The sequence below is a fragment of the Larus michahellis genome, chromosome 6 (assembly GCF_964199755.1).
Source record: "Larus michahellis chromosome 6, bLarMic1.1, whole genome shotgun sequence".
In the NCBI taxonomy this organism is placed as follows: Eukaryota; Metazoa; Chordata; class Aves; order Charadriiformes; family Laridae; genus Larus; species Larus michahellis.
In genome coordinates, this window is record NC_133901.1 from 17,357,419 (window position 1) to 17,381,883 (window position 24,465).

General features: G+C 50.7%; 2 protein-coding genes across 10 annotated transcripts in view; one reads left to right on the forward strand and one right to left on the reverse strand.

The window, feature by feature from the left end:
• Positions 1 to 4,193, forward strand: part of YEATS2 (YEATS domain containing 2) — a 51,950-nt gene extending 47,757 nt beyond the window's left edge. For 5 of the 7 annotated variants that reach the window (XR_012587511.1, XM_074590876.1, XM_074590874.1 and 2 more), the window contains 2 exons: positions 189 to 262; positions 1,113 to 4,193. Coding sequence is in view for 5 of the 7 variants with exons in the window: in XM_074590876.1 (XP_074446977.1) it covers positions 189 to 262; positions 1,113 to 1,221 (183 nt within the window). In the remaining 2 variants the exon portion in view is untranslated. The remainder of the gene's footprint in view (positions 1 to 188; positions 263 to 1,112) is intronic. The other 2 variants (XR_012587510.1, XM_074590875.1) reach the window with 2 other exon arrangements.
• A 2,449-nt stretch (positions 4,194 to 6,642) lies between these two features.
• Positions 6,643 to 23,011, reverse strand: MAP6D1 (MAP6 domain containing 1). 3 transcript variants are annotated; one of them, XR_012587712.1, is made up of 4 exons: positions 22,427 to 23,011; positions 11,508 to 11,625; positions 11,235 to 11,386; positions 6,819 to 8,799 (listed from the first exon to the last, which is right to left on the reverse strand). XR_012587712.1 is itself a non-coding variant. In XM_074592600.1 (3 exons), exons 1-3 carry the CDS (start codon positions 22,921 to 22,923, stop codon positions 8,722 to 8,724), a joined length of 642 nt encoding a protein of 213 aa, XP_074448701.1. In that variant the 5' UTR covers positions 22,924 to 23,011; the 3' UTR covers positions 6,643 to 8,721. The 3 variants fall into 3 exon arrangements, 2 of the variants coding, with proteins under 2 accessions (XP_074448701.1, XP_074448700.1); XM_074592600.1 differs by lacking the exon at positions 11,235 to 11,386 and having other exon boundaries at positions 6,643 to 8,748; XM_074592599.1 differs by lacking the exon at positions 11,235 to 11,386 and having other exon boundaries at positions 6,643 to 8,799.
• Between the last annotated feature and the right edge of the window lie 1,454 nt (positions 23,012 to 24,465).

Here is a 24,465-nt window from a genome sequence, read left to right on the forward strand (position 1 = left end):
ATACTCAGTTCTTAATACTGTACTAATAAAACTCACTTGGGCACCTTGAAATGCCCTCTCCCTCTGCTGATTGAATACCGGATTGAAGTGAGCCAGAATTTCAGCTGCTCTTACACTGGTACTCAAGCAAATAGCATGTTCCTTTCCTCTTCTATCATGCTGTCTTCTAATGCTGTCTTTTGTCACAGGCCACTGAACAGCTTATGAGTGACATCCTACGGCAAGCACTGGCTGTGGCATACCAGACAGCTCCTCACAACAGGTACGGCACCTTGTTTCCTCTTGGACCACTTACGCCAGACCTATGGGCTGAACTGCTACAGGGATTTAGTCAGATTAGCTCAGACCATGTGAGTGAGGGAATTTATGATCTGGGAAGGTCCAAGCCTGAGGAGGGTGTTTGTCATCTCTTAGCTCCATAGTGGCAAAGGAGTGGTATCATAGGCAACATCAAAAACTGAGGCAGCATTCTCTGCTGTTGCCACGCTCAAAGGCAGATGGCCTGTATCTACACAGGCACTCCTCTGTTTCAGGTTACCATGTAGACAACTTACCCATGACCCGCCAGAACTTAAACAACCTAAATGATCTCCTCTTTATTTTACTGATATACTCTTTTCTTGCTTAGACACTGAGTGATTTTTATGATAATGATTAGGCCATATTTTGATTTTTTGTTTCAGCAGCATGATTTGGGATAGCTTGAAACTGAAAAAAAAAAACACTATGAGAAAATGCCTAGTTTAAATATTTACTTATATGCAATATATAAATATTTATATAATATATATTAAACATATGTATATGTGTTATCTATAAAAATGGATGTGCATAGTCTGTGCTATAGAAGTTCAAGAATTAATACTTCAGCGCTTGATTTTCCTATCCCAGTGCCCCAGATGTTTCCCTGAGTCATGTGAGAATGGCTTTTTTGTGCTGTGACATTTTAATGCTTTTCCTATGTTGCTCTAACACCTGCTCTTTTATTCTGCTTTTTTATTGATCTTTTTTCTTTTTTTCCCCACCCCTGTTAGTAAATTTATTGACTTGCTGCTTTATGGACACGTGTCTTTTTATGTATTATAATAGCATCTCTGATGCATTCCCTGCAGGACTCCAAGAGAGATCACAGTGATGAATATTCACAAAGCCATCTGTAATATTCCCTTTCTTGACTTCCTCACAAACAAACATATGAAGATACTAAACGAGGAACAATGAAATAGAGCAGAGAAGATGCTACAGGAAAGGTGGATTTATGACTGCAGTTGGGTTGACAAATCCAGTGTTTCTGTAGGACACTATTATATACATTTATAACATTGGGCTACTAGATTGTTACCTCCAATTAAAGATGCACCTTAATGCAACAAAATGATGCTCTGTTCCAAAATCCAGTTGTTAAATGTCAGTGTTTACTTGGTAAGTGTATGTTCAGTGGCTGAACAAACATTGTCAGTTTGCATCGAGTTGCTAGCTGTGAGAGACTCCACAGGCCTGGTCCCTCTGAGACAGCTGTATTGATGAGATTGAACATTTTTTTAAGAAAAGAAATTATGCTTTTTGATGCAGTCAGTATACGAGTTAGTTTCCCCATGCAGTGGGCAGAACAGTTGCTTTGGCACTCTGAACATGAGAAAACTCAAAGGCAGCTTTTCAAGGTGGACCATTTGAGTAGATGGGTGGGTTGGTTGGTTAGGTTTGATTGTGGGGGAGCAGAAGGTTGATGGCTGCAACGAATTCTGCCAGTCCTGCTTGAGCATGATGTATGTGACTGAGAACACAGCTGGGTAGGTTTATCGCTAGCTTGTTCAGCTTAGTGTCACCTAGCCAAATTCCTTGCCTTGCTGGAGGAGGTGTCGTATGCCACCTTTTTTAGTCACCTCAGAAAGGGTAGACTGTTCATCTTGACTGAACATGTACCAAACCGTGGTCAGACTTGGTAAGATTTGACTGACCACTTGTCCTGCAGGGGAAAGGAGAGGAGCAAGTACAGTTTGTGGGGCTGGACTGGCTGAAACCCTTTGCTTGCCCAGCGAGTGCCTCCCCAGGCTGACAGAAGATTTGGAGTGGGCTGGAGGGCAGGTGACCAGCTGTGTTGTACAAGTCACTAGTGATCAACGTGGATTGTGAATTGCTGTGGGAGCAGCATCACTTTGGCTTACGTTCTCCTCAACAGGGAGGCCTGATAGGATCAAAAAAAATCAGAGTTTTGCCACTTGTGGGGAGCTCCTCTGATGTCTTGACTGCAGGAAGAAGTTCTGCTACTAACCCCAGCACTTACCTGTCTCAGGAACATCACTGGTGTCGGAGACATTTCTGCAGCCTGGCTATCAACACCTCACTGAAGAAGGCTTTGCTGACAACATCCTGACCACCCCACATCCACCACCCCTTTGTCCTGCCCCATGGGTGCTTGTTAGTAGCATGAATAAGCCATTGTATAGTTGGTGGGACTCCTGTTGGACTGTCATGCTTTCAGGGTGCTTGTTTTGTGAGGCAGTGCTGTCATGTGGGTGAAGCATGGGTCAAACAGCCAGAACCTCCAATGTGCTGATCTCAGCTGGGTCTCTGATCTGCTGCATGGCCTTTGATTTAATCACTCTGTGCCTCAGTTTCCCCATCTCTGAGCATGGGGAGCAGGATACCTACCTCACAGGGGTGTACTGAGGCCTCGCTCTTGTTGGTGCCGTGTTTTGACAATACAAAGCCTTTTATAAACATTAAACTACAGCTATCTTTCTTGGCCTGGGGTAGGAACAGAAATCTTCAAAATGTTATCTTTTGGTGCTTTTGGGGGCTGTGAGAGGGTGGGTTCAGGCTTGCAAGGAGAATACCATAGGTTCAATGCAGTTCTTTAAGCTGAAGAAGGTACTGTGTGCCTCAGGTGAGGTGCTGCCTGTCTTCTCCACCTTAAATAAAACCAGGGTCTGCAGATAAGCCCCTCTCAGCTCATCAGAGCTAACAGGGATTTACAGTTCGCTTGTGTAGGAGTGACAGAACCTGGCCCTCGAATCTAGGAAACGGGACCAATGGATGAAATCCAAGCAGCATGCAGAGAAGGACTTAAATGCCCCCTAGAAAGGGCGTTTCAGATGCTCTGGATTCAAAAGATAATCCTGGCTTGTTCGGGTGAGCTGAGTGCCGGATTGCCTGCACAAGTAAAGTGCACAGCTTAGCCCTGACGTTAGTTTTCAGCTGAGGTCAGTGTGAGAAGGAGCCGAGCAGCGGTGATGCTGTTTGAGCTCAGTGTTGAGAGCTGGGAGGAATCCAGGTAGGTGGGGAACTGCAGGCCCCACACTTTGTAGGCTCTAGTGAACTCAGCGTCCATACTGCTTTCAGGCACCCCTGTACACAGCTTTTACAAAAGAGAAGGGCATTTTCAAGATATCTGTCACTATGGCTATGACAGCCTGCAGGTTGTGTGGGAACAGCCTTTTGGGCAAACTCAGTTGTGCTGTGATCTTCTGCAATGACACATGCATTTCCAGCCCCCGTCTCCTGTGGGCTTCGTTTCTGGGATTTTGATAACGCCCAGAGCAGCTCTTGAGGATGCAGGAGCTCGTCTTTGGGCATCTGTTTGCAAATTGTGGCTTCCTTGCCCGTGTCCTGCTTTTCTATGAGGAATGCAGTTTCAGAATGAGTCCTGAACCTGGCCCTGAAGCAGGCAGGTAAATGCCCCCTGTCCTTAATGCGGTTCTTGCAGTGGAGATCTGTTGCTGCATTTCTGAGCAACCACAGGTTATTCTCCTAGGAGATGCTATATTAATAATATATAAAGTTTGCTGAAGAAAAATTAACTGTTAAAAGCAGATAGAAAATAACACATTTGTTTAGTCCTTCAGATGTAGGAAACATTTGCAACGAGGTGTTGGAATTTTGAAAAGTGGTGGGAGAAAAAAATTGTTGGCGAGAAGTTCCTGTGGGAATTGCTTGGAGATGAGTTAGAGGTTGTGGAATTTCACGCACCTGTTCAGAGGTGTGTGGAGCGCTACAGATGATATGGTGTGTTGAAATGTTACGGTATATTTCTCTGGCTTTCTAAAGAGTCTTGATACAAATTAAAGATCTCTTTGCAAATATTGCCCCTATTTGTAATGCTGAGTGTTTAAATCCTTCATGTTATCTGTATTATACTGTATAATTGTGTAAGATACGTATGTTTACAATAAATTCTTTTATTAGCTGTGGTAGGATTGCCTTGATTCTCACCTGTCACTCAAAGACGTTTCTCCAAATCCACTTATTTCTGTGTGCTCTATATATTCAGAGTGTTTTAGTTAGTTCTTGATAAAAATTGGCGGTTGTGGAATTGATCTGAAGGAAAAGGTAACTTTTCCCTTTTCTAGTTATTTAAGAAAGCTCTTGGGTTTGGAGGTTGGGGGAAGGGAAGCCAGGAGCTCGGCAAGCTCATCTCCTCTGACTTTTCATCCTCCAGAGCAGCCTGTTTAAACAGCAAGTAATGGGTTTGTGTGGAAGACTGAACAGCGTGGTGGGTTGACGTAGGCTGGCTGCCAGCTGCCCACCCAGCCGCTCTCTCACTCCCCTTCAGCAGCACCGGGGGAGAAAGCAAGATGAAAAAGCTTGTGGGTCAAGGTAAAAACAGGGACATAGCGTACCAATTACTATCATAGGCACGAAATGAAATGAAGCCGTTTGCACACAGAGCTGGCACGGGAGCAAGCGGTGTGTCTGGGTCCCTGCGTGCACTCTTGGTGACACCAAAGCCTGTGCCACCAGGAACGAGGGGTCGTCCATCCTTTCTGTGCCATCTCTGCCCTGAAAGCGAACAGCCTCTCTGGGCTACACGGCATCAACACCCATTTGTGGTAAAACAGGTTGGTCCTTAGGATGGTACGTCGCTGCAGTGGCCGAGATAATCAGTATGAATAAGGCAGAGGTGATCGGTTTGCATCTGATTGTTCACCCTCCAGGAGATCAGTGCGATGCAAAGAGAAATGTACAGTTTATGAAAGCAGACAAATCATTCATGTGCTGCTTGTGAAGTTTTCAAGTTCAGGTAAGGAGAACTATCCTGAGCAGTGGAGTATTTCCCACACCAGAGCTTCACCTGAGCCTGTGGAGGTGCAGGTGTTCACTGCTCCCTGGCGTAGTGCATGCAGCTGGCCCAGAACTCGCTTTCAGCATCTGAGCAAGCCAGGTGTCAGCAAGATGGAAGGAAACAAGCACCTTCAGCGTCACCCTATAGGTAGTAAATTATAATGCTTCAGGTGTAAAACCTTCCTTTTCAAGGGCATTTATCTGTGTGTCAAATAACCCTTGTTTGCAGTGTGATTCACAGTCAGAAAGCCTTGACAGACTTGGATGTGAACCCAGAGCAATTGGGAAGACAAATACTAGTGTGAGAGCAGCGTTGGATGCAGTCCTGGCATCATGATGCCCTGGAGTCCGCAAAACCGGTGTAGATTTGCCCTCTGGAGAGGAATCTGCTGTGGTACCTTTCAATTTGGCTGAGGCAGGCACTTTCCGTGCAAATTCATGTGCGTTGAATGTCAGCAGGCAGTTGCGTCCCCCTGTCCCTTGCAGTGGTAAGTACCTGTTTGGTTTTCCTTCCATTCTGCCCTCCCATAGTTGGAGCCAGGCAACAGCTCACGAGCCTTTGGCTTTCTCCTGGAAGTCTCCTAAGGCATAGCTGGAAGAGCTGGCACTTTAGTATCTGGGGAGGCTGGCTGTACCTTCAGCACCTTTACTCGCTTAAATGTTCTCAGGAGCATCTAAAGTGATGGTCTTTCTTAAAATTCAAAGCCAGCACCATTTTCCCGTAATCTGTGTGAGATGGCAGAGTAAAACAGGTGAAATGTGGGTTGCTTGTCCCTTTCTGTTAACAGGGCACGTGGTGGGCACCACTAAAGGGGGTGTTGCGAGCACGGCACCTGCATTAGAGTAGATCCAGCCTCTGTGTCCCCCACAGCGAATGTAGCAAACTGGTATCATTGGTACCCTTTCCCCTTCACGCTGATGGACCACTTTGCTGAATAGTTTGCTTTCATAGAACTGTTTGGGTTGGAAGGGACCTTAAAGATCATCTGGTTCCAACCCCCTGCCCTGGGCAGGGACACCTCCCACCAGACCAGGCTGCTCAAAGCCCCATCCAGCCTGGCCTGGAACACCTCCAGGGATGGGGCAGCCACAGCTTCTCTGGGCAATGCTGCCTAAAAGAAGAGTAAGCCATCCCCTGCGTGTCAAGCACAGTGTGGATGGACATCGGTTGAAGCAGACATTTTTGCATGCAGTAAAGGAAGGCCGGCTGGGGCAGTCTGCGTTTCCCTTTGAAAACATCTGGGAAAAATCCCCTAAGCGCTTGTGAATTCTGCAGAGCAACAACTTTCCTTTGGAAAGCACTTGCGCTTTGGAATCAGCAGTTGGGCCACAGCTTGAAACGTGCCTTGGAAGCCCTTTGTGCTGGGGGGGTCTGTGCGTGCAGATGAGCTTGAGGAGTAAGGAACTGACTGCTGCTGGCCGTGAAGGCAGACGGGCACCTCCGTGACACCCTGCTCGGTGTCCCGTGTGCCCTGCTGCTCTTGTGAAAGAGGAATGCAGGGACAAGTTGTCCCACAAGGTTGAATACCCGTGGGTTATGTTTTACTTTACAACACACAAAAAATTGGGAAAGAACCAATAGCCAAAATACATTTTAATTTATTAAATTAAATCCAGTCCATTTGATAAAATACAAGCTTATTATATTACCAGTTTGTTTAGAACTGGGTTGATTTTTTTTTTAAGAAATACAGTGAATTAAGAAGAGAGACTGAATAGACAATCTATCCTTTTTTCTTCTTTTTTCTTCTTTTTTTGCTGTTAATAAAGTCCAGGATCGAAATGAACTTAAAATGTTTGAACAAAACTGTTAAAAACATTATAAAGAGATTAAACAAGCAGATTGAATTCTTAGAAACATCTAACATGCAAAACCTGTAGTACAGTTTGAATGTTTCAAATGGATTTCCTGAAAAATGAATCTCCTGAAGAATTATTTTGGCAAGCATTAGTATTCCCGTCCGTTCCTCCGGGGCCAGGGCTGAGTGTGGGAGGTGCCATCCCTTGTCCCAGCGTTCTGCAGATGTTCCCTATTCTGGCGGCTGAGTTTGGTCCTGCTACTGTAACCGACAGAGGTGGCACCGTTAAGTTCTCACATAATGCAGCCAGAAGATGCTGTCTGCATTGTTTTCCAAGTACAAGCCACATGCCAACAGTTCAAAAATGGTTCTTCTGGGAATTATCGGCAATGCATTCGTGCTTGCACAGTCCCCAGGATTCATTACGTTTGCCTTTGACTTCAGCTAGTAGGAAGGTTAAGGAAAAAACCCTCCTGTGTTCAAGCCCATTTCGTTACAGATGAATGAATGTCCGATGGCTGCGCAAGCCCGAGGGGAGTTTCCTTTCGTTCCAGCCAATGCATGTGTGTGTTTCAAACGCGTGAAGTTTTTCAATTTGGTCTTCTTTTTCCCCCAAAATAATTAGCAAAACCATGAAATAAGCAGCAGGCTAATTCTATTGCATAAGTCACTGAGATAGGAACTGTAAGCCCACTACAGTCTTGATGAACAAAGGCTAAAAAATGGTTCCTTAAAACACACGTACCTCAGCAAAAGTTAAATACACACCAAACTAAAAAAAAATCAGCTGTAGAAGAATGACACTTAAAAAGGTCTATCTTAAAAATGAAGATGTCTTACATTCTATGTTAAGTTTTTCTTTAAGAAGAGTTTCTAAGTAACATTCGCTTCTGGTTGTTCCTAGCATTAGCATTACCAATATACAGGCAAGAATTGAGGAATTTCAAGGCAATATTTTTCCACCTTGCATATGCAAAGAGTTAGTATTTATTAAAAGTATAAGCATGTCCTTTTCATTAAAGGATCACAAACTGCTTTAGGTAAAATCCATGTACAATATTTACACTCCCTCTAACAGCTGTACAAATTACAGAAATATTTCAGATGCTCTGGAGTCTGGCAGGTGCCTGTCCACGCGATCTGCTCCCAACCGGGCTGGGGTGTTGCTGTCAGGGCTGTCTCCCGGAGTTCAGGCCCCTCTCACTCCTGCCTTAGCCCACCAATTCTGGAAATATCCAGCTCTCCAGCCTTAAAGCCCCAAGACACTGCTCGTGCCAGTTTTATTTTAGAGTTCAACGATGCGGATTTCCTCCTGCTTCTAAAACAACCCTGCGAGTTCAGACCAGCCCCTTTGATGCTGTGATTTCTGGTGATGCCGTTTGAGGTCCTATTTCCAAAACCCCTCAAGAAGCGCCGAAGTCAGCCAGACACACTCTCCCTGCCGTTCACTGGCCTACTTAGAGGGTGCTGCTAAATAAAACTCTTTTTTGGTTTTAATTATCCATCCCGCTTGTGATTGTTTTCCCTCCCACCCTGTGCGGTTAAGCGTAGGGATGTTGCCTGCGATGCTGCCTTGGCTGCCCAAAGTCAATCTCCTAATGCGACGCCAGCTGGCATAGTAATGAACCTGCTCCTCCGAAAAACTAGGTCACTCCTCGCAGCGCGTTTTGCCAGTTCCGAACCGAGCGCTTTGCGGTTTGTTTTGTTAACAGAAAGTGTGTGTGCATATCATTAATCGCTGGAGCTGCTTTTTGATAATACCGGTTCTTTGATCTCTAACATTCCTCATGAAAATTGCATAGTGATACATCTTAACCGAAACGCCGCGTTTAAGCTGCCTGGGTGTGAGGAGGGTCCGGGTTCACACGTTGAGGATCCGTGACGGCGCCTGGAAAACAGCAGAAGGGTTGGGGGAGAACCTGGTCTTCACCTCTGGGATCTAGTGGGGAGAGAAACGTTAGTGTGACACGGGGTGCAACTCTCTGGGGAGCTTGAGGGGGCTGGAGCGTTGTGCTGATCTATCTGCCCTCCCCGTAAGGTGCCACCAGCTAACAAGCGTTAGCTCTTGGCTGGATGTAGCCACTAGCCAACAAGCGTTAGCTCCTGGCTGGGCGTAGAGGAGACTGGTCTCGGGGCAGAGGGCGATTCGAGGGCAGGCATGATGCTGCGGCACCGAGGAGGGGCTTGGTTGTAACCCAGCCCTTGGACCTTGAGGTGTGTGGTGCGACAGGGGATAACCGTGGCTGGGCAGGCCTTAGCAGGAGCCAGCCTTGGCCAGATCGAGAGCTGCCCTCTTCACACACTCTACAAACATCACAACAAATTCACCGCTGGGCTGGAGCTGCGTTGAAGTGAGAGGAATTACAGCGGTGTGTGTCGGCTCCTCAACCTTTTGGAGAATGCCATCCAGGCTCCATCAAAACCCTCCCCTGTAATGCTCCATGGGGATACAAGTTATGTGTGCTGGGAACAGGGGCACGGGCCTGGAGTACCCAAAGGAGAAAAAAATTGGTTACTGGCCACGCCAGGCTGTGAAACTGCAAGGACTTTGGTAAGGATGTAAACTCCTCAGGCCTGGAGGAAAGGCAGAGATAACAGAGGCGGCTCTCTGCTGTCTGTGGAGTCTGAATTTCACCCAACATGTAGCTGTCGTGGCTGTACTGAAGCATGAAGGGCACCTGGATACTTGTGTCTTCCCTAATGCTTAAAACCCAAAGGATCTAAACAGGACTGGCCCTAATTGTGCACGACCACAGGCAAAGAGAGCACAGGGAAAGCCATCGATCTGGTGGTGGTTGTTGTTGTTGTTGTTGTTGTTGCATTGCTCTGATTTTTCCGTTCCTCTGGGGATGCATCTGACACGCTAAGGAACAAGAGGAGGATCACAAACAGCCTGCGCCCAGCCCTGCAGGCTGTCAGGACACAACGTGTCCAGCAAAGCCATGGGCTTCAGGCAACAGGAAAAGGCCAAACGGCCAGGTGTAAATCAGGGACAGTCAGAATTCTGTTTGAACTGGTGGCTCCTTGGCACCATCTTCATTCCAGACCACGTGTCCCGTGCTGTCTGTGAGAGAGGCCGTGGTGGCACTCTGGGGCTCCAGGAAATGGGACCTCAGCTTACATGGTCCAGAGTCCGGTGTCCTTGGCGGCGTGTGTTTGTGCCTGGGATTCCAGTCTTCTCTTTGCCTTCTTCGAGAACTGGGATAGGGCTTTGAGGGGTTCATCTAGGACCCTCTCCTTTGCATCCTATCTGTCAAATAGGAAGACGGGCTGCCCAGAGAGGTGGTGGAGTCTCCTTCTCTGAAGACATTCAAACCCCACCTGAATGAATTCCTGTCCAACCTGCTGTGGGTGACCCTGCTTTGGCAGGGGGGTTGGACTAGCTGATCTCTGAAGGTTCCTTCCAACCCCCACCATTCTGTGATTCTATATTTTGTCCCTCCAGGCTCAAGATACAAGATTAAATACAAGGTTTAAGGGTTAAATACCCTCTCTCCTCATTGCTGCCCTGGGTAAGCAGCCCACACTATTTGGAGCCAGGAGGAAGTTTTGGTGAGGTTTGCAAATTCTCTTTTGCCTGAGGTCACTGTCCCACTTTCGGTGGAGCTGGATATACCCACCCTGCGCCTTGTCGCAGCAGCGTGCCAGCAAGCCTCTGCGGAGGAGGCACTTGACTGTCTGCTGATTAAACACTTCTTCTTTGTCTCCTCCAAGGCAAAGATTTACTTTTTACAAGTGGCCCTGGAGTAGCTGCTATTACCAGCAGCACGGCACGCTGCGGCTGGGGCATCCAGCTTTCCCAGCCACTCGGTGCAGCCTGTGATCGGCTTTTCCTGTTGGTTATCAAGTGCCGATCTCTTTGGTGGTCTAAAGCAAAAAGCAGCCAAACCAGAGCCTGGTTGGTGTGCACATTCCTTCCTCGTAGGGACGGGGAGCGTATGGAGCCCTGCCAGGGAAAACACTGAGTACAGAGAGAACCTTTCCTTGTGGGATTTTCAGTAACGCTTAGATGTGTTTTGCCAACAAGAAAACGATTTTACACTGGTATAGAGTGTTGTAGAAACTCACAGTAAAATCCCGAGGAAGTCCCGGAGGCCCAGGAGCTGCGCGCCTTGGCTGCTCCTCCTCGGTGCTGGTACGGGGGGCAGCTTCTGCCCTTACCAGCACGGGGGAGTTTTGTCCTGTTCAGGTGGGTGCTGTTCCTCCGACACCAATCTGCAACTGTTCCCATGCAAACACCCGTGTCCGTGGCTGATGTTCACACCAGGGGCTGAATCTCCCGTTGCTGCCCTAACGCTCGCGCACGCTGACTGTCCTGAGTGCGTGCAGAGGGTGTTAAATGCATCTCACGCAGAGAGAGAGAATGACACACACCTTGTGATAAGGTATCCAGCTGAGGGAATGGCAAATCTTCAACCTCCTGACTGTCACGCAGCTTAACATCTTGGTTTCGGGTTGAATTATGGTAAGTTACAGTATGACATTCTCTAGCGTGTCTCTCTCAAAGCAAGGGATGGCCACGTTACCTACCGGGCAGTGATGAAAGGGTGGTCAGTGAGGACGTGGCGTTATTCTACACGCACCACACCGATAACAAATGAAGGGTTCCTGATGTGCACTTTGGGATTTTTAAAAAATGTTAATTACCTTAAAATCTGCCTTGTAGCTTGTCTCTTGAACAAAATGATCTTCTGGGATAATGAAGCCTTGCTTTGTCTTTATTGGCTTGGATGGTTTTGCTCCAGTCCATGGGCGATACTCCTGCCTGCAATGAGATTGTCAAGTCAGAAGAACCCATAAAACACAACATACCCACAGGGCGCTTCTGCTGAGGGGTTGCAAAGCCAGAAGGCAAGGCTGGCTACAATCAGCTTGTAAGACTGAACTTGTCTAAGGCATAATGGGAATAAAAGAAGGACTGTGCCTAGAGGCCTGCCCCTCTCGGACAAGATGCACCAGGGCATAAACTGAGATAACTGGCTGCCCTGACTTCACCCTTCTTTTGTTCCTGGCCAAACATGCCCTCCCTTGGAGGTGCTTGGTGCTTTCCTCCTGCATGAGAAAAGGTCAGGGTGCCTTTTTGCTTGATAGCTCATTGACCACTTCCAATGTAAAACGCTGTCTAGCTCATTGGCCCCTTACAATGTGAAACACCTTGGTCTGGGGCTGCGGGTGCCCAGCCCTCATGCGTGGGGAGGGAGGCCGCGGATGTTCCCCGCTTGGCTGTAGGTCTCTCGGCCGCAGGCACGTTTGCCAGGGCGTGCTGGGCTGCGCCTCTGTGGCAGCTGGGCCTGAAATGCGCACGGAGGGGGACACCATCTCAGCTGGCAGGTGCTTCTGCTGATGATTTTCCTTCAGGTGGGGGCAAGTGCTCTGACTTGGGATCTGGACAGGGTGGATCAATGGGCCAAGGCCAATGGTCTGAGGTTCAACAAGGCCAAGCGGTGGGTCCTGCACCTGGGTCACAACAACCCCATGCAGCACTACAGGCTGGGGGAGGAGTGGCTGGAGAGCTGCCCAGTGGAAAAGGCCCTGGGGGTGTCGGTCAACAGACGGCTGAATATGAGCCAGCAGAGTGCCCAGGTGGCCAAGAAGGCCAACAGCACCCTGGCCTGTATCAGGAACAGTGTGGCCAGGAGGGCTGGGGCAGTGATCTGTACTTGGCACTGGTGAGGCCCCACCTCGAGTGCTGTGTCCAGTTTTGGGCCCCTCACCACAAGAAAGACATTGAGGGGCTGGAGCGTGTCCAGAGAAGGGCAAGGAAGCTGGTGAGGGGTCTGGAGCACAAGTCTTTTAAGGGGTGGCTGAGGGAGCTGGGGGTGTTCAGCCTGGAGAAAAGGAGGCTGAGGGGAGACCTTCTCGCTCTCTACAACTCCCTGAAAGGAGGGGGTAGCCGGGGGGGGTCGGTCTCTTCTCCCAAGTAGCAGGCGATAGGACAAGAGGAAATGGCCTCAAGTTGCACCAGGGGAGGTTTAGGATGGATATTAGGAAAAATTTTTACACTGAAAGGGTTACAAAGCACTAGAACAGGCTGCCCAGGGAAGTGTTTGAGGCACCATCCCTGGAGGTATTTAAAAGCCGGGTAGATGTTGTGCTGAGGGACATGGTTTAGTGATGGTTTTTATCAGTTAGGTTGATGATTGGACTTGATGATCTGAAAGGTCCCTTCCAACCCAGGCGATTCTATGATTCTATGACTCTGTGACTTTGCATGATGATGTCTGAGAAGGCGGCACTTGGCTGACGACTTCTTGGAGCAGTGACACCTGCGAGATGGGTGCAGGGCCCGCACCGAGGAAGGGGCAGCTCGTGTTTTGAAGAGCACCGAAGCGCAGCGTGGCAGGGTCTGGCTTCACTCGGCTGCCAGGTCCCTTCTGCAGCCTCCCCTCTGCACCTCTTGTCACAAACAGGCTTCACTAACGCCCTCCCCACCAGGGCTCTGGCTGCTGCAGCAGCAGCCGGCTGAGCTGGCTTATTTGCTCTCAGGAGAAGACAGAAATCTGCTCTGCTTGTGTACGTATCTCTGGCAACCAACTCAAACAGCTTCTGCAGCAAAAGGCAAGGTGACTAACCACGATGTGACAATTGTATGTCCATATCTGGCACACTTAAACAATAACTGCATTTTACTAGCTGCTTATACGCAGGACCAAGGGACAGGGCTGAGCCCTGGGCCATGTCCAGGGAAGGGAAATAGGCTGGGTGTTAATGTGCCGAGCCGAGCTTTGATCACAGCCTTCCTGATTTCCATTTTTCCAAGCATGCTATTTGCTATTTTGATACTAGCTGCAAATTCCTCTTTAAAAAAATAAATACGTTATTTAAAGTGTGTACATGTGGAGTATTATTTTAGAATGTGTAATTTAATCTTGATCCTTTTAGTATATAACCAAAACAACCGCTGCCTGGTTTATGCTTGATTTCTAAAGATAGACTCAGCCTTAAAATGCAGCCTCTTGGTTGATTTGTAGATACAGGGTACAACCCTGGACTGTACCTAAGCCAGACAGAGAAACCAGCTAATAAAATTAATTCCAAAAAAATTAAGTTACTGTTTCTTGACTGAGCTGGCTGCGGGCAGTGGCCCCCGTCAGGCGGGGTGAGCGCGGGTGCAGGCACAAGGAGAGGGGCAGGAGCCCGCAGCCGGGGCCACGGCAGTTTGTCACCTCGAGTGGAGGTGGAGCGAGTTCTTAAATCTGCTCAGTCGGTAACAGCTACTGCTCTACAGAAGGCCTTCCTGCCCGTGAGAAAGGACAACCAGGCCCCTGTCAGGGCTGTTTATGTGCACTGCAAATCTTGTCGATAATTGTGCCCTTGTGGCCAAGGCGGCCAATGGCATCCTGGGGTGCATCAAGAAGAGTGTGGCAAGCAGATCATGGGAGGTCTTCCCCCCCTCTACTCTGCCTTGGTGAGGCCACATCTGGAGTGCTGTGTCCAGTTCTGGGCTCCCCGGTTCAAGAGGGACAGGGAACTGCTGGAGAGGGGACAGCAAAGGGCTACCAAGATGATTAGGGGACTGGAACACCTCTCTTATGAAGAAAGGCTGAGGGATTTGGGTCTCTTCAGTCTGGAAAGAAGATGACTGATGGGGGGATCTTATCAATGCTTATAAATACTTAAAGGATGGGTGTCAGGAGGATGGGGCCAGGCTCTTTTCAGTGGTGCCCAGCAACAGGACAAGAGGCAACAGGCACAAACTTGAGCATAGGAAATTCCACCTAAACATGAGGAGAAACTTTACTCTGAGGGTGGCAGAACCCTGGAACAGGCTGCCCAGAGAGGTGGTGGAGTCTCTATCTCTGGAGACATTCAAACCCCACCTGGACGCATTCCTGTGCAACCTACTCTGGGTGACCCTGCTCTGGCAGGGAGGTTGGACTAGATGATCTCCAGAGGTCCCTTCCAACCCCTACCATTCTGTGATTCTGTGAATTGCTTTTCTCTCGTCATTCTGAGCCTTCTACCTTCCCTGCATCCTGCTCCGGCGGCAGGTAAGCTCCTGTGCAGCTCTCCCGAGGCTGGCAGTGTGGTTCCTGCTGCTTTAGCACCTCGGGATAAGGAAGCACCTCTGCAGAAAAGTGATTCTGGCCAAGCGATGTCCCAGGAAGGCAACCTTTCAGCAGGGCATCCCAGACACGTGTGAGTGCCAAGTTAAACCTGAGCTCTGCTCTGCTGCGCAGCCAGAGGGAAGACATGGAGCTACTGGGCAAAATACCAGCAAAATGGTACAAAGCCATCAATTACATCCCAGCAGTTTCCAGGAACTGGAACCTGCTGCCCCACATTAAACTGGATTGCCTCAAAGATGCTGGTGGCACTGATTCCTCAGCATCCCTCCTCCTGCCGGCTGCCCTCCCTGCTGCATGACGCTGCAGTGGAATGTGGCCCCAGCCGTCAGTGAATGATTCCGCTGCCGGCGTCTCTGCAGCCAGCTCCGTCTCCCTGCTTCCTAGCAGATCATTTGCAGATTTGGCAGGCCCCCAAATGCAGCCCTTTTGGATCTCGGGACCCTCACTTTGGCTGGAAGCCACACCGTTCTCCTGCATAGCCAAAACTATTTTCCAGGCACCTACGTGGAATGAGGAAATGCTCTGCCTTCACCCACAGAAACAGAAGCACGAGGGCAGAGACAGTCACGGCTCAGATCCACAGCAGCATTTCTTATTTGGATCCAGCATTTGACCTTATTCAAATAAGGGAATTTGGGGGAATTTGTCCTGAGGGAACCCAGGACACTGGGCCATGGGGAAGAGCTGGGCAAAACAGAGATGTCTTGTCCCCTCTGGGAGCGAGGGTACTTGAAACAAAACAAGAAATGAAAATTATAACCATTGGTCCAGAGAGTATAGCTAAGAAAATCACTCTGCCTTTCAGCTTGCAGGACACACGCACCCATCTCCAGCTGTAGAGCCCAGTCAGAAGGAACACGAGCCCAAATACCAGTTTGCTGACTTGTCTAAAAATCAGCCGTGGTGTCAGGACTGCAGTCAAGACACATGAGCTACTCGGAACCTGGGGAAGAGGAACCACCTCTTTTTAATGTTACTTAGTTTAAGATGTCAAGTGTCAAGATTTAGTGGCTTTCTCTCCCCGCCGGTACCCCCTGGTGCAACATTTGCTGCCTGTGCGTGAGGAGCCAATGCAGGAGGTGGCACGCAGCCCGTGCATCGCCTCTCCCTGCCTTCCCCATGCCCGCCGCTGCCGTCCCGTCCCAGAGCGCACGAAGTAGCAAGAGACCAGCTCGGTGGGAGAGGAGTTCACAGAAATGGAGAAGGGGAGAGTCCAGTGTGGCGTGACATCCAGCTGCTGCTGGGCACGAACACAGGAGACATCGACTCTTGCTGCTGCGGACAGTCATCTTCATCCTTCCTGCTGTACCCACCTCCCTCCTCCTCCTCTTCTCCCGAAACAGCAGCAGTTGGCAGGTTACCTGGGGGCTGCAGGCACCTGAAGTAGAGGAGGAATAACCTCCAAGCCCATCACTCAGTGTCTGGGCTCTCTTTAGGTTCTGTTTCGGTCTTTATTTTCACAACCCAGAGGTGAGATTTTTGATCTCCGTAAATAGAAATGACCCAGCGGTACTTGTAAGTCCTAAAGCACAGCACTGGGGTTATGAAATAAGAAACACCTCCTGAGTTGTAGGCGGGCTTTAAAAGAGTAGAGATCAAAAGAGAAGGGCTGCTTTCTGTGTCCTGCTCTTTCTTTACCCCCCACTCGCTCTAGGAAAGAAAAAGAAGACCCTTTTTGCAGGTGGTTGCCCTGTTAGTCTGCGGAACTGCTTTGATCACGTAAATCACTGGTTTGTCAATCATTTGTTTGCTCTTTCTTGCAATTGGTTAATAGAGCCTGGGGAAAGGCATTTCTTTTGTAACGTGTTGGGATAAGTTGTCTGGAGGGGAAAGTTTGGATCAATGCAGTGTGGAAAGCGGGAGGCTGGTGGCCTGCTGGGACAGTTTAACCCCCAGCAGCGATGGGAAACGGAGCAAGTGGGAATACAGCTAATGTAGAGGCTAGAAACAAACAAACAAAAGCATGGGGCTGTTAATTACCAGAGGGTTACTGGTGAGCCGGTGGTTGTGTGCCGTCTCCCTCCCCGGGGGAGCAGGACCACCTCTACCAGGGCCGTCAAACAGCCTGGTGAAGGGGTCGGGCAGGGGGGATGCCCCCACCAGCTCTCGCCACGATTCACCGTGTGGCCTCGCACACTTCAGGGCATGATTTGGGAATGATGGATTCAGGGCTGGTCCCTGAGGATGGAGCACAAGGGTGTGATAGGACAGGCAGCTGCTTCCCTCTTACCGGAGCTGTGTGAATGGGAGTTTGTGGGCAGGTCTTAGGGTCTTTGGAGGAAACTCCTCCTACCTTTATGCAACAACTTGGAATTTTCTCCATTTCAGTTCTGCAGCATATTTTGCAGAACAGATGTCCCCTCTTGAGACACTGTTTCCAGCCCCCCCTTTCTCTGTCCCCCTCCAAGCCCCCCCTTTGCCCAGCCAGGCTACGCAGTGCACTGTGAGTCTCCCTGGATCCATCCCAATGCCTGCACCAAGCAAGCTTCCTTCTTAAATAGCGTAAAAATCAGGGACTTCAATATTAATTTCCCCAAGCAGCAAGATACTTAATGTAAAGATAACTGTAAGCCTTGATTATAAAAGCTTTACTCCTATTATTAAGGATAAGCATGTGTTTAAATATCTTGCTGGATCAAGGATGGAGCTCCTCATACACAGTACCATTAATCCCGCCAGCTCAGGTGTGTGCTGTGACCCCATACTCTGCTGAACATCAGTGCCAGTATTTTCTCTATTTTCTTCTGCAGGGCTGAAATGAGATGCTTTTCAACGTGAAGCAGCCACCACCGCTCACCTTGCCCTCCTGCACAAGTGCTATTCGAAGGCAGGCGAATAGTATAGATGGCAAAATATGGGGAAAACTGTCATTTCCTTTTGATTTTGCATTCATCCCCTCCAGGGGGATGAATGCTCCTGGGCACAGCACGCGTGCTGAATACTTGCCCAAGAAGGTGGGTGCTCAGTTGGTGGAGGGATCTTCCACCCTGCTATTCCCGAAATCATTAGCAATGGCACATCAGGCCCTTTCCCCTTAACAACCCCCAGCTCTTTACACCTTTTCATCAAAGCAACAAAACGAAATTGCTCGGTTGGGGCGAGCAGGAAGCCCTGCTGATCTCAAGGCCCCCAGTTTGGTCTGCTTTCCTGCCGTGCCTCCCACCTGCAAACGCGTTGGGGGCTCTCGGCTCCCGCACCCGCTCGGAACACCTGCAGTGGGAAACACCAACTGCGGAGACCAGGCTCTGCTCGGGGCTGGCGTGTGCGCAGAAATTTGCCGTCGTCCTCCTCCTTCCACCAGGGCTAAGACAAGCAAAGCCAGTGGGTGGGGGAAGAAGAGGCACAACAGTCTCTCACAGCTCTGCTGCGACCTTTTCACCTTCACATTTGAAGCACTTTCCAGAAACCGGTGGGTTACCGGAGGGGAAACTGAGGTGTGAAGTGACCTGCGGAGCTACAGCTGAGCCTTGAGTGGGGCTCTCCCCCCAGCAGCACCAGCCCCGGCAGAGAGGTTGTACCCTCACCCCGCCTTGTCTTCTGACAAGGAAAGAAGGTGACATCCAGAGAATGATGACATCCAGCTGGAGATACCTGCTGGCAGCACCAGCTTCTCTTAGCCACTGTAGAAGGGAGCTGAGTAAAGCACTCATCTACTTATAAAATGTCTGCTAGATGCAATCAAGACCTAGTCCTACAATTAATTGTGTGCAATTAATGTCTGCTGTGTCAGAAGTACACAGCACCTCAACGTACTGCTGGGAGGGAGAAGCCACTTCCATGGCCCCAAAGGACAAACCCTCAGGGAGGTGCAGAGAGGGCGGCTCAGCTCTTCCTTCCGCCTCCTCTGGCAGCAGTAAGGTGTCATCCACCGCAACCCTCTGCAGCAGAACCCAGCATCTTTTCACACTTGGAGCACATCCCATTTAGCCTTTCAAGTGCAGCTTGTATCGATCTGCCTTGGCCTGTGTGCCTGAGCTCCATCCCCACGTAGCCCAGCTGGGGTCCGACCTGCCCCAAAGACCTGGGGTGATAATTTGGAGGGCAGCAGCTGTGTTGTCCTTCCACCCTTTACGCAGAGTTATTCTTTCAAAATTAAAAACAGCTTTGCTTCTTCAGAGGTACAGGTGTTCTTCCAACCCCCCCCTCCACCTTTATCTTTCTTCTGGCCATAGAAAGGCTCCCCCAGAAGTCACCAGGAGTGGGACTGGTCTTGGTCACTGACCCGGGGGGTTTATTTTGTTCAGGCCGATTGACTGCACCACGTACAGCAGTTTTGTATGCAGCCGAGTTTTCTTCTGAGCTTAAAAAAGAGCACAGAGAGAAAAAGCTGCAGCAGGAGCTTGCAGGATGAAGTCTCCCGGGAGCAGGGCGCCCATGCACATCCAGCGGCGCTGAGCGTTCTGGGGGACTCACTGCCACACTTAGGTGCTCCACAGAAACAAATACGCAATAGGCTGTTGTAGAACCACGCAGTCAAAATCCCTGAATTAAAAAGAAACAACCACAAAACCTAAAAAAACCACCCCAACGCCTTACAGAATTAAGCGAGAAAACCACGACTGCCATTAAAAGCTTGGGGCAGCCCATGTGTCCATGCCAACTTTTCTGTACTGTCCTGGTCAAGCCAGCCTTTCCCTCCCTTCGAGATCTTTTCTCTTTAACACTAAGCAAGCCCAGCCAGCTGCTGAGACCTGACAAAGTCACAAAACACGGCTGGAGCCTGCGGAGTGGCAGCATCCATGCAGCTGGAGCTGGTCCCACTGGCAGGAGCCCCGTGGTGGGTGCCCGACCTGGCTGGGTGCGGAGCCTGCTGAAGCACCTCCAGCACATGGGACTGGGATGTCCCGTTTCTTGCAGGAGCGGACACAGGTCCCCACGCACAGAGCCCCGTCCTCAGGGCCACCCTACCCGCTCGCAGGGCCGAGCCATAGGGAAGGGACGATACTCCCACAATGGAAAAGGGGGAATCACCCCAAGGCGAAGGAAAAGAAAGAATGAAAATAAGAGAGTTGGACGAAAAATACATGCCTTCCACACCTTTGCTCCTCCCTGACCTACCTGCAGTAGTCCCTGCCTGCGTGTCACTATGCGGGACACCCTTTTCTCAAACCCCCTAAAAGCATCATGTAGTTCCCACCCAACCTCCTCCTCCTCCTCAGGACCCAGTGACCCCCAGCTGCGGCCAGTGCCAGACCCCGCCTTGCTCTGGCTCTGCCCCAGCTGACCTGCCTCTCCCCACTCCCCACTGCTGCCCCACACCTGTGGGGGGCACAGCCTACAAGAACCGGGCAAGGCCCAGCAGCTAGAGGTCTGTGGGGCTGCCTGTGGCCACCAAGGCACAGCTCAATCCACAACTAGGGTCTTTCTGGCCTTTGTTGGGAAGATGAAGAACATCAACCCTTAATGGTGCTGCTTGGCTACTGCCTGAAGGTGAACTAAGTGTTTGCAGGCTGCAGCTGCCTCTGGAAAATGATAAGGTAAGAGGAAAGGAGACCTGAACTGCAGGGGTGCTACTGGAAATCTCCCTGTGGGTGCTTGCGCTGTGGATTGTCCCCTCCCCACCTCAGCCTAGCTCCTGGGGCATTTTGGGGACTAAAGCTGCCAAACACAGACCCACTGCCCCAAGCAAACCTGAAAGTGAGAATAACTCTGCCAAGTACCAACCACTCTGCTCCTGCTTAGTCTTCCTTTTCTTTTTTTTTTTTTTTTAAAAAAGGCAATAAATCCAAAACAAAACAGACCCCTGCAGCTTGCAAAGTTATTGTGGACTTTTCTGCTGCTTGTTGTGACTTCTCTCGGGTGCGCCCAGTGGTATGGGGACTTCTTAAATTCGCAGTGTTGTACTGGGTGATAATTCAAAGAAACTGTGGAAATTACTGGAATAAGACCAAGGTGGCTTGACTTGACCAGCTGTGTCTGTATTAGTTGTACCATGTGGCCTTCAAACAGCTTAAAGGTGTGTGTGACAACTTGGTCCTGGCCTGGCTGTCCCCAGCTTGTGCCTCTACCTGCACTGCTCCTGTCTGTCCTGCTCTGCTCCTCCCCCCAGCCGTGGGGAGTTCCTCCACTGCTTTGAAGTCTTCTTGTAAAATTTGGTTTGATTTACTTGTTGGTATCTCGCTTTGGCCAGTGTGACCTGCAAGTTTCTTGCTCTTTCACGACAGCAGGTGAGAGCCCTGCGCAAGAACAGAGAAGTCGGGGAGGAAAGGCGCGAGAAGGGACTCTCTGCTGGGCGTCAGAAGAGCTGTAGGGAACCTGGGGGTCAGGGGGAAGAAGGGGGGGACAGGCTCAACAACAAGGTGGAGGTGGCCGTGTTTCTGAAAGATGAACCTTGCTCGCCTTGTTCTAGGCAGGTTTCTCGGAAGTAATTCCTGTGCGGCTTTGAAATTTAAAAAGTGCTTTTCTTCGAAAATAATCCTTGCTCTGTGATTGTCCCGTGAGGTGTGGCAAAGGATAAAATGCTCCATAAATTCAAACACTGCAGTTATCCCTTCCGGAGTCCCTACAGTAACTGTAGTAGCACCAGGGCAGCCGCCGGTGCGGGGAGGAGTGGGATGAGGAATATGCGCTCTCATGCAGGACCGTAATCCTTCCCAGGGTGTTTGTCTTGAAAGCACTGATAAATAATCTGATGAATTGCAATTATGAAGAGAAATGTCTCCTAGCTACCTAACAGATACTAAGTGTCTAAATACTTGGGATTCTATTAGAATAAAAAGAATTACTCTATTTATATACCTCATAGGTGTATTAAAATCTGCCAAACGTTATTATCAGGGGGTGTTACTGTAACAACGTGCAGCTGGTACAGCGCTTAACAGCAGCCACATAGGAGCTGAAATCCCCTCTCCTCCTGTGGTGGACGTCAGTGAGAACCGGGGCTGAATTTAGATGCATCCCTCCTGATTGCTTGGTCCAGAAAATAAGCATCTGTAACCAGTCATACAGATCACAGGGAAAGGAAGGCATCGGTAACAGAAGAGTCACTTAATCGTTTTCAGAAGCTCTTTGGGAAAGGTGGTTTGTGACACAGTTTTTTTGCCATTACCCATACTGGTGTGTTTTTGGGGGTACATCCCCTGTGTCTCGGTGCCTGACTAATCGTTGAGGCTCACCTTAAACATGGCATTTCCAGGAATTTTTAAGGGAAAAAGACAGTGGTACTGAGGGATTCGGGGCCGTGGGGTAGGGACCGGTCCGGGCAGCTCCCGAGCGGCGGGCAGAAGAAGCGGGCTGTGCTCGGCTGCGGATCACGGATCCCGCCCGGTTACCCTCTTATCGCCCCGGGATCCCGCCGCCCCCGCGGGAGCCGGGCGAGGCGGGGGTCACACACCTGCCTGTGGGACGAGCGATGCGGTTTTGGCGGCCGGTTGAGCCGGCAGCACGCCCCCCGCTCCCCTGTTACAACCTCCCCCCCGCCGGCATCCCCGCGCTGCGGAGGAGCATCCCTGCATCCCGCTCCCGCGGCGCGGGGGGGGGTCGCCCGTGCCCGGTTACCTGTAGGAGGTGGTGTGGCCACCGTCCGCCTGCGAGCGCGGCCGGAGCTGCTCGGGGCCGCCGCAGCCGTCCGCCGCCGGCCTGCCCCCGCCGCCGGGCAGGGCGCAGGCGGCGCGGCCCGGGGCGGGCTGGGGGGCGGCCCCGTCCCTCCCGCCGCTGCTGGCGCTGACCCAGGGGAAGGCGTCCCTCCTCGGGAGGGGCCAGGCTCTGAAGTCCCGCCGGTACTGGGTCTCCGCCGCGAAGGGCTCCCCGGCCGCCGCCGTCGCCCGGCCCTTCCTGCGGCCGCCCGCTCTGCCGGGGTCCCGCGGGCGGGGTGCCGGGGCGGGCGGGCGAGCGCTGGCCCGCGGGGGTGGCCCGCCGCGCTGGGGCGGCCCCTCCTCCTGCTCCTCGATGTCGGAGTAGTTGTGGATGGTGAGCGGCACGGAGAGGTCGGACTTGTCCAGCTGGCTCCAGAAGCGGGCCAGGCAGCACACCCGGCTGATGCAGGGCCAGGCCATGGCCGCCGCTCCGGCCCCGGCCCCGGCCCCGGCCCCGGCCCCCGCCTCGCCCGCGGCTCCGGCACCCGCAGCCGGCCGCGCACCCGGCTTCAGCCCTCATGGGCGGCAGCCCCTCCTCCCGCCGCCCCCTTCCCCGGTAACGACACCCCCTCGCCGGGATTACGGCCCGCACACGTGACCCGGGCTCGGTGCAGCTGCCGGTGCGGGGGGAGCCACCGAGACCGGCCCCCGCATCGCTCCCCCTGCTCCCCGAGGGATGCTGCGGCGCGGCCGCGTCCCTGCTCCGGCGGGGCCGGGGTCCCTCCCGAGAGGGGCCGGCTCCCCCTTCTCTCCCTGCGCCTCCCGGCCCCAAATAGCTGTTTTATATCTATTTCAGTGCGGCGGGATCCTCTCCCGGTGCCCGGGATGCTCCGTAGCACACCCGATGGCGGGCATCGGCCCGAGCAAGGAGTGTCGCTCTGCTCCAGCTGGGTACTGCTGCCGAATTGTAACTCCAAGTTACCCGTAACCGCTTATGATCAGAGAAAGCATTTGTATATGAAACCTGATGTTTATAAAATAAGCCATCTGCATGAGAAATAGCAATGTTAGTTTCTGACAGCTGTGTACCAAGAAAACCCTCCTCATTTAACACCCCCCCCTTCCTCCATTTACATTAACACTTTAACCACTGCACTTTTAAAATATTACCTATTGAGCAAAATCTAAGCCTCTCTTACATATCTTAATATATGGTCCACACCATCTACTGTTCGCAAGACTGGAAATTACAGCTTTTTCTTTTGTACATTCATGTTCAAAACCAAAGAGTCCTGGCGCAAAGCGCCAAAGCTGGCAGAATTCCATCGGGGATAAGTCCGGCTTTTGAAATTCGACATCTTATGCAATAAGTGGCTACAGGCCATAACGCTCCTCCACAATTCCCCATTCAGTGGGTTATCACAGAAGCAGCCCAGTCTCCCCATGGGGTGCCAAACTGAAATATAAGGCTGTAAAAGTGAAGAGTGCGGATAAACTGAGACACTGCCTATTCGAAAAATCATCTATTTAAAGGCTAACTAGACAGGTACTTCATTTTAGAATGTAATCATTTTATCTGGTAAGATCTAATGAGAAATTAAGTATGCAGTGGAACTGGAAAAGCTGAGATTTAGTGCTTTAGTTCAGCTGAGCAGTCTGTAGCTTATTTGCACCTCTGTCCAGAATTGCACTGTCTTCTGGTGGGGAGAAGGGCTGGAAACGTGGATGTGGGACTAAGGCAGAACCTCTCCTTGAAACACAGTTATCGAGGGATAGACAGAAATTCCTTTGCGGATGCTCCTGTTGTCCTAAATGACCGATTTGACACTTGCTAGTGCAACGAGCAGTTTTGATTTCACACAGACACACCACCCACACCCCCGTGTCAGGGCAAGGAGACTCAGAAATTGCTGGTAACAACCTTTTGGTCGCCCGCAGAAGCCTTGACACAATAACACAGGGGATATTGGATGCTGCATTTCGTTTCGTTTGTTGCCTGAAAAAAACCATGAACAGAATTTT